Genomic DNA, 12,670 nt, shown 5'->3' with positions numbered 1-12,670 from the left:
AGAGCGTACATTCCTCTGTGGCAGTAGAGCCCACATTCCTCTGTGGCAGTAGAGCACACTTTCCTCTGGCAGTAGAGCACACATTCCTCTGTGGCAGTAGAGCGTACATTCCTCTGTGGCAGTAGAGCGTACATTCCTCTGTGGCAGTAGAGCCCACATTCCTCTGTGGCAGTAGAGCACACATTCCTCTGTGGCAGTAGAGCCCACATTCCTCTGGCAGTAGAGCCCACATTCCTCTGGCAGTAGAGCACACATTCCTCTGGCAGTAGAGCCCACATTCCTCTGTGGCAGTAGAGCCCACATTCCTCTGTGGCAGTAGAGCACACATTCCTCTGTGCCAGTAGAGCACACATTCCTCTGTGGCAGTAGAGCCCACATTCCTCTGGCAGTAGAGCCCACATTCCTCTGGCAGTAGAGCACACATTCCTCTGGCAGTAGAGCCCACATTCCTCTGTGCCAGTAGAGCCCACATTCCTCTGTGCCAGTAGAGCACACATTTTTGTGGACACAGAGAAATGTGGCCATGGTGGGGCCATGGCCAATCACAGCGGGCCTTCACTACAAGCAGCAGATCAACTCTGTGTTGAAAGTGAAACTAGAACAGTCCTTTTTGCATCACATCGAACAACACCTGCACGGCTTATAGTAAGGCTGACGATGACACGACACACACGTGTGGCACGGAGAAACAACAACAACACAGAGTGCGTGGCGTTATATAAGTTAATTCTACAAAAATAATGAATAGGCCTCCGAGCTACGTGTGCAGTTACCAGCGAGCTAGTGCGGCCTCTGTCTGGGCCACATTTGCTTCAGGGAGAGAGAACAAGTGATTTCAGCCTTGAGTAAATCTAAAAGGCCTGCTTCCATTAGTCAAAAGAGGTCATGTGCATTAGATTCTGTTCTGAACATAGTCATATAGACCCACTCAGAGTGAGGAATGACACACAGGCACCTAATGCACATTCAGCACAGCACTCTGGAAGAAAACCATTGTGATTCCCTCATGGACTTTAAAAAAAGAAAAAAATCATACCGTTATCTGCAACCTCATTGCGGTCATCTGCGAGCACACACACACACACACACACACACACACACAGCTGTCGTTATTTTAGCTTTAATAGTTTTAGTTTTATTATATTGTTCGTAAGCCAAAATTGTTAGCAGTTAATTTTTCCACTTGTATTTTTATGCATTTACCTTATCTGTTGCGTTTCTTCTTGTCTGCACAATTTCATTTTGTTTCATTATCCTGCTTTATTTTGTAACTTCTCTATACTTGATAATGAAGAATCCTTCTAGAAAGTTAGCGATTTTTACCCCACAGCAAACTACTTCCTGCTGCTGCCTTCTTGAGGGCTGCGAGACGTCGTTAAAATGAAATAATGGCCTCCTGCATTATGTATTAGATATTGACATCCTTAGAGGGGGTGACGAGGCGTAATGTTATGTAAGGTAGTGCTTGTGTTGTGTTGTGTAGTTGACTGAGTGATGTCATACGCTGCATCACAGTTTATTCTTAATCCATGCACGTCTCTTATCATATTTTATTATGCCATGTTTCTCACTATTCCCACAAGGTGAGTCTCGATTCAAATGTAAGTCAGGTATTTTTTTCACCTTTACAAGGGCGGAAAAACACCATCATAGTATAGTGGAGTGTGTCGCAATTTGTCTGAGCACCATATTCACAGCCTTCTCACAACGGTCTAATGCATACATTACTGTACAGGGCACAGGCTGTTCAAGATCGTTTTTCTTTCATTCTTGAGCATTCTGCTTTTACTGCAGCCTGGTCACAGCTATGCTGAATCTGTAAATTAGCTTAAATCAAAATCCAGCTTTACGCGTATGTTTTAATTCATAAACACTTCTTGTTGTTGTTGTATATCTATAAATCCAAGGAATTTCTGTATGTACAGCATATGTCGTCTATCTATCCATCACATATCTCGAGAACTGCTCATCCGATCGACTTGGTCTGTATATTTGCTGAGGACCCAAGGGAGTGCAGTGTTGAGTGTGAAGTCGATCGAGTGAGCAATTCTCAAGAACGCTGCAAGCAGCAATATCAGAGGCCAAGCTATTGGCTCGTTCTGAACAGGCACATTTTGAACAGGCACTGCACTAGTAGTAATATGTAATGTTGTGGAGTATTTGTTTTTTGGGATTCTGTGTCCTTTGTGGAAAGACAGAAAGCGTCAGAGAACATGTCTTTAATTGCATTTTTACAGCATGGCACCTAGGGGGTGAGCCGTCTAGAAGAGCATTTGTGTCTGTGTCCGCGGTTATTCTCATGAACTACAGGGCCTATCAACACCAAATTTCTTGTGCACACTGCCAGTAGGCCAAGAAAGTAAAACTCTGAATAATTTTCACATAAAATAAAATAAATAATAAGTTTTAATTTTCTGAAAACTTGAAGGGTTTCTCATACTGACTGCTTATCTTTCCTGTGACATTCCTTCAATAAAATTACGTTAAAATATAAAAGTTATGAATTATTAAATGAATTAAAAGTTATATATTTCTTGTCTCCACAAGGCCGAAGGCATGGGGAGAGAGTATGTTTTGCACTCCGTCCGTCCGTTCATCCATCCGTCTGTGAACAGCTAATCTCTGGCACCGTTGCCTTGATCGCAGCCACACTCTGCACACACACTCCCTGGATGCCAGAGCTGAACCTCTGCCCCAAATTTTTCACATTGGCCTGTTTTAGCGCCACCAGGAGGCCGCTAGTTGCAAAATACATTTTTTAACTACAGATTTTGTCCAAACTTCACGCAAATTGGTACAGTCTCTCTAGCCATACATTCACACAGACTTTTGTCATCAGGGGCGTCAATATACTGTAGCTGGGCGGTGGAGCCGGGGGAGAGTTCAGAGTTCTCCCAACCGGAATAAACAGTGGCGTGTTGGGTTTTCAAACGCAGATGCTTTAAATACTACTAATTTAAAAGTAGGCGTCATGGCTTGCCAGATCACAGGCATAGATCCTTGTTGCCACTCGACAAGGAACGCTACTTTAGAAAATGAAACAAGATTGGAATGTTTTCCTTGACTGCATGGACATGATCCAAGACAACACAATGGCCTGCTATATTCGCATGGTAAGAGACACTTGATGATGATATGATCACTGAAACATATCATAATATACATTTAAAAAATCCATTAATTCATCAATGATGTTTATAGATCATGTTTTAGTGATTTCCAAGTAGGCTACCGACACCATTCGTTTCGACCGCCAAACGATGGCGCCGTGCCAAATTCACTACAATGTGTTCTATAAACATTATTGATGACTTAATGGCTGTTGGTTTTTGATATTACGTTAAGTTTAATTGATCATATCTATAGTGTCTCTACCAGGCGAGTAAACACTGCGCCGTGGTAACACAATGTTTCGTAACATGGAGGGAGAGGGAGATTGATGTCCGATTTCAGTGGTGGTTATGCTTGTGCAACTTGACGCATGCAATAAAGTATAAAGAGAAGGATACTCTGACTATAAACCACTTGAACCCCAGGTCCCCAGCATAAACCAAAAATCTACAAACTCGCAACGCGCTATGAGCTCATGGTAGCCCTGGCCTGGACTGAAGTCCAGGCACTTCACATTCTCCATTTACAGTCAAATGTTCAGATGTTCAAATATTCAGATTACAAATATAAAGTGCTCACCCCAGGGCCATGGATGTTACAATTCTGCTAGGGCGGGAATAAGTACCGGTATCTTCCGTATTGTTCAATAAAAAGCAATGTTTAATCAGTTTTCGGCCATGCGCTTTCAAATATGCGCCCCTATCGGTTGGTGCATTATAACTCTGCTAAAATGGCCACCGATCGGTTTAAAACTCTTTTTATTGAACAATGCGGAAGATACGGGTACTTTTACCCACCCGAGGAGGGATGTAACATCCGTGGCAATGGGGCAAGCACTTTATATTTGAAATCTGAACATGTATGAACGTTAACGTTCTAAATGGGAAAAGTGCATAAAACAGGTTGAAGTTCCGCCATGACAGACGCCATGTGAACCATGGCTAAATCGTCTAATAATAAGTCAACTTTCCAAACCTTATGCACACTCCCTAGAGACCAAGGAAAAACCTTTGGCTGGAATTTTTCACATCTGCTCTTTATAGTGCCACCAGGAGGCTGACATATGTAAAACGTAAGCTTTAATCCAAATTTCACAAATCTTTACACATGATCTCTATAGTCATGTGATCACGACGGGTTTGTTTAATTTCTCATATTCCATCCAGATTGCCTTCCAAAGTTTTCAGGCGTGGCCTGTTTTGTACAAAATGCCGCAAATCATCAACGCAGTGTCCGATTGTGGTGAAACTGTCCCACTAGGCTGAATCGGGTCTTTACATATAACTGCACCGATCTGTGTAAAACTTGGTTTGCACACTCCCTACAGCCCAAGGAAAAACGTCTGGCCTGCATTTTTCAATTCTGCCTCTTCGAGCGCCACCAAGAGGCCCATTTATGTGCAACACCTTTTTATATTAGTCCTTCAGATTTGATCCAAATATCAATCCTGGTGGAGGCTGTGCCCCGAGGTGCACTTCTTCTACTTATTTCTAAGATCACATCTGTGTTGTGTTGTCCTTTAATGCCCTGTTCTTATTTCCCAACAAGCCGTAGCACAGCAACTCATCGCTCAGAATCCTGTTGTTTTTTTATTGTAAACCCGGATCAGTGGATGATATTACCTGTTTCACACACTGAGGCTACTAGCTACAGGTTTTGGAATAGATTTTAAGATTTTACTGACATTTCTCTTGCGCTGGCTCCTTGGTGTACCTCAGATTGTTATTTTCACACTGTTCCATGAAGTGCAGTGGATGGATACCAAAAGGCCAGCATGGTATATCAACTCAGTGTTCAGTTAATATCCTGAACGATATGATGTAACACATGAAAGACTATAGCATCCCTCTTCTGTCAAAAATAGACAAACATTTGGTGTGTGTGTGTGTGTGTGTGTGTGTGTGTGTGTGTGTGTGTGTGTGTGTGTGTGTGTGCGTGCGCACGCACAATGTCTGAGCAGTAGCTGGCGTTTGTTGTAGTGTCTATTGCAAACGTGTGAGAATGTGTGACTGAAAGTGGAATGAGATGCATCATTACCATGGCAGACATGGTCAGACCTGCCTTTGAGCAAAGGTTCCAGAAAATGGGATATGATTCATCGTTAGCACATATGAGCCGTCTCAGCATCCCCATCAATAGGCATAATCTACGATGACAGCTGCTGAAAACCTGACCAGAGAATGGATCATTACAGGCCCTGTGCAGATCGAGTCTCCGGAGAACAGCAATGATCCATTGTAATACATGGAGATGAATGGGCTGTTTGGGTAAATAAAAGCAATTCCGTACATTAGAGGTCGACACAAATAGGCTCTGGTTGCATCTGTAGTAATAGCTTTGATATGAGGAAAATGGCATGAAAGAAACCTGTCTGTTTAAATGAAGGACAGCAGTCAAACAGTGTATTTTAAGTTGGACATTGCCAAGACATTGCGAAATCATATTTGTTAGCCTTTTAACATCGTTTCACATGATTTATTTATATTTTTGTAGTATCTGTTGGCTTGTTGCACTATAAAGTATTTCAAGGCTAAAGCATTTATTTCAGCCACATTGTTTTACTTCCACGTATTCAGGCTTCCTTTCTGTGTAATTCTAATTACCACGTTTGACAAAAACTAAATAGAAACTGAATAAAAACTATGCTATGATGACTAAAACTAAGACTAAATATATTGACAATTTCGTCAAATAAAAACTAGACAAAAATGTTAGGAAGGGACCAGTGGACAAGACAGCCAGAGTGCAAAGCGCATCGCGACGCTTTGTGAGCTTGTAGATCAGCTATTTTCAGCAAGTGTAAAATCAGCCATTACGACAGCATCAAGGCCCGCCAAAATACGTTTTAGTCGACTAAATCAACTGTAGATTTAGTTGACTAAAACTAAATGAAAACTAAAACGTTTAAGATTTGATTATTTCCCATGTATTCCTTTTAGGATAGTATAATTTGCAGGCAATGACGAATCTGCAATCTAAACACAGGTTTAGCCAGTCAGTGTTTTCCCTTTCATTACGTGATGAAAGCTAAATCGCAAGCAGCTCCCAGCTAAAATCTAAGGTATACTTCTCTTCTTTTGTTTCAGAATTGATCTGACAGATGAGTGCTTGGTGCACTGCAATTCTTTAAGTTCCAGTTCCAATAGCACTGCCCCAAATGATCACTGAGATCTATTATGACAATGGGATCTGAGACTCAAAATAAAATGGCCTGCAATTTGGTAACAAAGTAGAGATGAACATGAATTCTTGAATTGATCTTTTTTTTGCATCTCTCTGAAGACAGACATACATTGAGCGTGAGATATCACATAATAATAATACTAATCACCCAATAATTCAATCCATTGCACACCCCAAAAATGGTTGAGGAATACATTTTCAGTCACAAGAAAAACAGCTTTAGCTCTTAAGAAAAGTGCAACATCAAACACCAAGGAAATGTCCTGAAGTTTATAAAGAGAGAGATGCTTAATTCTTTATCCTAAATTTGAAAGAATGCAAACGTTATTTTCCCTATTATGGGTATTATTCGTGGCAGAAGACAAAGACAATAGAGATCTGCCAATAAATGTAAAAATATGATGTCTCATCTCCCATGCAAGAACAAAAGACAATGGTGCAATTGTAAGAGAAACATGTCACGAGTGGGAGGAAGACAGCGATGTGCTATGTATATCTGACTCACATGATTACGTGAGGTGACTCTCAAAGGCTTCGTGATGACAATTTCTTTAGGAGCAGAAGCAAAATAGACATTTATAGCTCTGGTGTAACACACTTTGACGCAAGAGGAAAGTTTTGATCTGCCCTATCTGATGCTATCATATGATTGATCATCTCCTGGTTCTCCTGGCTTTGTAGGCCAACTCGTAGTACCATACAAATCGCTGAGCTCAATACCAAGCTGTGTTTCTGTGTCTGCGTCTGCCTCTGTCTCTGTCTAGCTCTCTCACACATGCACACCGCTCTCTATTCCCTGTTCACCTTACTTTTGTTACTGTTTTCCTGCACATGACAATGTTTTCTGATTTTGAAGTTCCACCCATGACTTGTCTTGGGCTATTATTTGGGTTTGGGGAAAGAGAAGATAGGCTGAGTATCTGAAATGATACTGGAGACACAAAGAGACATAGTGATTAAATGTAATTTTCCTGGAGAAAAAGTATTGGTATTACTTTTCTATTTCTGGTCACAGTGCTTTTCACTTACATGGTTTCGTATCATAGGACTATTGTCTGGACACTGTCCACTCTAACCGCTCTTACTGTACTTTTGCTTCCATTATTTGCTCGTAATGTTGGTGATTGAAGAATTGGAGTTACGTATTCTGGGAAAGAGCATTATAACCTTATTTATAATAGTAATAGAATACAATTATGTCATGCTGTTAACAAAAAAAAGACTCATTTGCAGTTTTATTAACGCAAATAAGCCATCATAAATAAAAGAATATATCAACATATTTGAGGGGCGCTAGCCCCTCCTATACACAGGTTTAATGTTTGTCTTTAGTGTTTGTTTTGTAAACGCATTGACAATGAAGGGAAAAAGAATTACGTCATAATGTGTCATTTACGTCATATTGTCTCTTTAGTCTTTATTGTTAATGGCGTTTAATGTTTGTGTTTGCACCGTTTGTGCATCATCATTACATCACCTAATCAACATGAGTTAGACTTTAATATATTAGTGCCCCACACTTCACACGGGTGTGATATTTTATACTGTAGGTTGCATGATACTTATAAATAGAACTGCTTTGGAAACACATTTCCCAAACAAAAGAGAGGTCCAATCCAGCCCGAAGGATTTGGGGGGAAAAGGCGCACACACACACACACACACACACACACACACACACACACCATACCTGGAAAACTGCCGTACATCAAAAACAATTGAGGCGGCAAGTGAACACCTGCTGTGTCTTAATAAGCACCTACTGTAGTGCGAGAGCCCCATTTTCATCATCTCACCCTTGCACGCAAGCAATGCACTTAAAACTGCATTGGGACCTTGCAGGGGATAATTACAACAACAAAAAACAAAATGAAGCCATATTATTGCCTTATCTGTTACTGACATGACTGATGTTGATTCATCTTTGATCGTCATTGAGGAGTTTGCAGAGCTGGTGCATGCCGTGGCATTATGCTTGAAAATAGATAATGCCAGTGTTGTAATCACAATGGTTAATTGTATTAGAGGCGAGCCAAGCACTGGACCATTGGCAATCCAAGGCCAACCGAGGCCTACTCCATCACATTGGAGTACTGGAGAAAACCTTTCTTTCAATTAGGCCACGTGCGGAAATTGGACAATTCATGAATGAGAAAGGGAAGCCAGGGGCAGAGTTTGACTTAAATGCTTAAGTGCTTAACGTACTTATATTACGTGCTTAATGTTGGCATGCAAGGCCAGAAGAAAGTTATTATAGACGGTGCTTGAATTGGACCGCTGCTTACTGTATAATTGTGTAAAGGACACTTGCTGTTGAATCTCAGTAGGCATGCTGGGAAGCTGCACATCGTGCACATTTACTTTTCAAGACTGGACACTTTTTGCTGCGGTTACCTTGACTGAGGAAATCCCGCACAATTATGGATTTGTTTTGGACCAAAACAGTTTAAAAGTTACAGTGAATACTGATTAACTGCTACATACAGTATGAGGCCAAAAAAAGCATCACTACAGAAGAAGTGGGGGGCCTTTTGCAAGCGATATTCCTTTCTGCACCCTCATTCTGACAGGTGATTGTGTTTGACCACTGACTGGTAGTCACTGTGATAGAGTTGTTCCTTGTTTTTCCTTGTGTTCAACTTCTTCTTTATGCTTTTGCAATATGCCTAATCCTAACCTTAACCTCACCAATATTATGCCTACACCTAACCTAAGTCACCTTAACTCAATATAAACTCACACATCACCAGTGACGTCGGTGCGTCAAAGTACAGTACAATACAGAATACCCTTCCATAGGCTCAAGTTCATGTACTTTTGGCGTGCAAGTGGACCACAGAGGAGAGCCTGAGAATGAACGTGTGTGTGTGTGTGTGTGTGTGTGTGTGTGTGTGTGTGTGTGTGTGTGTGTGTGTGTGTGTGTGTGTGTGTGTGTGTGTGTGTGTGTGTGTGTGTGTGTCTTATGGACGTTAACTCCAGTGAGTGTGCGGCCGTCCATGTGACGTGTGTGCGTCTGTTAGAGAGAGAAGGTGTGATATGAACCACAAAATGTTTTCAGGAAATGTTGTACGTTACAACATATAATATGATGTATACTAGACTTTTAGTCAGGATTCTTGTCTGTCTGGCTGGCTGGCAAACATGCTGCATATTGTCCGTTTGAGGGAAGTGATGCAAGATGCCCATGGGGGAGTGGCACATGTAATCCATCCTAGGAGAAGCCAATCAATACTGACTCATTTCTGTGCCCATATATTCCAGTGCTGGGTAGCACAACTAGAGTTGCTCTCCAGGGAGGGTGGCTTGCTCTTTGTCAAGTGCCCTTGCTTCAGCCAGGGAAGCAATCCTACCACCAGCCAACTAAAAATTATACACATCACCCAGGTCTGTTCCAGAACCGAGCAGTGCATCCAGAAATAGGAAGGAATCTGGACAGAACTTGGGGGCACGATGGGCTCACTGCTGCCATGACATTCCTTCCATATTGTGACACTGCTGCCATTTATTTTTAACTGGCTGGAGTATGTGTTGGCATTTGGACATTGCACTGGGATGGATGATACCAAACTAAACTGCCAACGCTAAGCATGAGGACCATTATTCCAGCTACTTTATTTTTCTGCATGAGGTGAGATAGTAAACTCATGTAGTGCAGCACTATGAATATGAATACCCTTTACATTACATTTTATAAGGTTATAAAGGTTACTTATTATTATAAGGTTAATGTGCAATCAAAATATAACTCTCCCAATGTTCCCTTCCTCTCATTAATAGACATGAACAGGCAATTTCAAATTTAGCCCACACAGGTTAGTCACTGTTTATTGGCACCTATACATTTGATGCATTACATCGTATTTTCCTGGCTTACTGTAAATCGCTCTAGATTAAGAGCGTCTGCTAAATGCTTAAATTGTCTATTCCTGTTTACAACGTCTGATCACTCAATATAGCAAACTAATCACCCCCTACTTTCCAGGCATCCAAGCAACAAAAAAAACAATTTGACGTGAATCCATTTCATAGAGCATATGTGCATTCACTTATACTCGTTCCCTTTCCACAGTAGATTTAAAAATCAACATTCAGCACTGCTGCATGGATGAGTGAAAAAGCCATCTCCAGACGTACCCCCTGTGCAGGAAGTTAATGGCAGCGGACACTAACTTCCATCGATAATGTCATGCATGCAGAGGGATGATGTGAAAGCAAACAATACACCTTCAGAGAGGGGCTCCATTACTCAGCTTGGCAGGCCCCCAGGCTCTCCAGTCTGCATGCCAAAGCCTCTCTTTGTACCCCGATTGGAAATCAGACTGACAGGCCCGGGCGTCCCAATGTAAAATGACTCACTCCACTGACCTTAACAAACAAAAACAAGTGGCTGTATAGGAGTTCTGCGGAGGACTGGGGACGGGGGCTAGCTGAGGTTGTGTCTTGTTTGTTGAAGCTAAATACGGAGCAGGCGAAGAATGAAAAGGCATGATTGCGTGCTGTGTCAACGTTTCAATTTGGTAGAGCACTAGCTGTTCCCACTCTTCATCAGTGTGTTATTTCTCATTATTTATGTATTGTACTTTTGTGTTCCTACATGCTTGACAAGAAGCAAATGAATAGAGAAGCTCATAAGAGACGCTCTTACCTCCAGAGTGGGGCGGTGGGCCACACAGTAGGACCACTCCTTGACCCTCACGGACCCTCACTGGACTCCTTCTCTGTGTCTTGAAGTTATCCAGGTCTGTTTACCGCAATACAAAAGCAATAAAGTCAAATCAGTCAATTCACGCTCCACTGAGTCATAAGTATGCCGGTCATGTTGTCTACTTGTCTAACAGCAGAGCTAAAATTATTTATGAAAAGTTCATATTGTCTCCGTCTTACTTGGTCAATTCACATCAGAGGGGAAGAATAGAATCACGTAGTGAGTTCAAGAAATGGACGTGATGCATTCATATATATGAATTTAGTGATGCTGTAAAATCCTGAGCACCTCTGGCTGCGAGCAGAAAGTAATTCCTGAAGTATAAGTCACACATGAGTGAATTTAATTGAAGCTATGTATTGTTATCACTTTTCTGTGTTTCATCCATTGCACACGGCCCGGCAACAATTAAATGACTCTGAGATTGAAACATCATTTGTATGGAGGCCGATTACTCGTTGACAACCTGCTGGGAGAAAGAAAATACAACAAGGCAACAATCCTTGAATACTATGCCCCCCACCTGCTGTGTCTCTCAGAGCTGTCTGAGAGGCTGCGGCTGTCAGACAATAGCATAATCAACCGAATTCGACTATTGGTAGGAGGGAGAAGGTGCTTCAAAACTGACATCCTCTGCGTACAAATTGGGTGAGATGTGTGTGTCGGCTTGATAAATACGTCTTCCTTGCCGCCTTTGCTGGGATAATGTAAGATTGGGTCCGGCAGGACCATACATAATTACACACAACGTAATTGAAAGCTTTTTTGTTCCCAAATGATTCATTGGAGAGCCCCCGTGTGATTTCACATATCATTTCGTTGCTGTCAAGCTGAAACCTTTTATGCCCAAAACGGTTGGTTACTTTTCAGGAAATGTGGGGGGGGGAAATAACCTGTGTTCCAGCAGATCCAATTGAGTTATTAGTCATAAGCTCTTGTTAATACTTTTCATTGATTAAATATTTATACAGCTCAAAGACAGACTTAACCACATTCTCCCTGGTGTCCCTACGAAGGCTTATTACTGCCATCTTGGTGAGAGAAAAAAATAAAACGCCGGTGGAGGCGGGGCAATTTTCTGACATTAATCACACACATTTCTGTCTTTATACATTTCCGAGTTTATTGTGGAAAATCTGTGAGATTATAAAGTAGAAATGTGCGACATTTTGGAGCTGGCCATATGGAGCTGGCCTGTTCTGACATCACAATTATGTTCTGACATCTGCATAGACTCCATATTTGGGCATGCCTGACAAAGAACTCCATATATTGGCATAAAAGGGACACAGACATAACTTCATCGTTCCAACTAGGCCAGTGCCCAACCAGCACCACTCTAATAGGCTATATTAAAATTGGCTGACCTCTGACATCAGACATAATAACCATAAACACGCTTGATACGCTCATATATACAGTAGACATGTCACTATGACTCAGACATAACCATATACAAGCCCCATACACCCATATATTGGGCATGTATGAAGACCTGATTGTCCAGGGCCACAGATTCGACCGCTATGCCCATATATGGTAATGTGCATATCCTGTTGTCCAGAACTGGTGATCCAACTGATCTTTTTTTAATTTTGTATTACCCATATGGACATGCCAATATAGGCCTGAACCGCTAGTTTACTCAATTGTGCATTACACTGTCATAAG

General features: G+C 41.7%; 1 protein-coding gene across 2 annotated transcripts in view; it reads right to left on the bottom strand.

Annotated features, from left to right (window-relative positions):
- Window positions 1–12,670, bottom strand: part of cntn3a.1 (contactin 3a, tandem duplicate 1) — a 129,155-nt gene that overhangs the window by 73,916 nt on the left and 42,569 nt on the right. For both annotated transcript variants that reach the window (XM_080764108.1, XM_080764109.1), the window contains exon 5: window positions 10,940–11,035. In XM_080764108.1, the coding sequence (XP_080620234.1) occupies window positions 10,940–11,035 (96 nt within the window). The remainder of the gene's footprint in view (window positions 1–10,939; window positions 11,036–12,670) is intronic.

The sequence above is a fragment of the Protomyctophum bolini genome (genome assembly GCF_963924005.1).
Source record: "Protomyctophum bolini genome assembly, chromosome: 5".
NCBI lineage: Eukaryota > Metazoa > Chordata > Actinopteri > Myctophiformes > Myctophidae > Protomyctophum > Protomyctophum bolini.
Note: the sequence above shows the minus strand (reverse complement) of the source record. Positions and strands in the feature narration are given on the sequence as shown.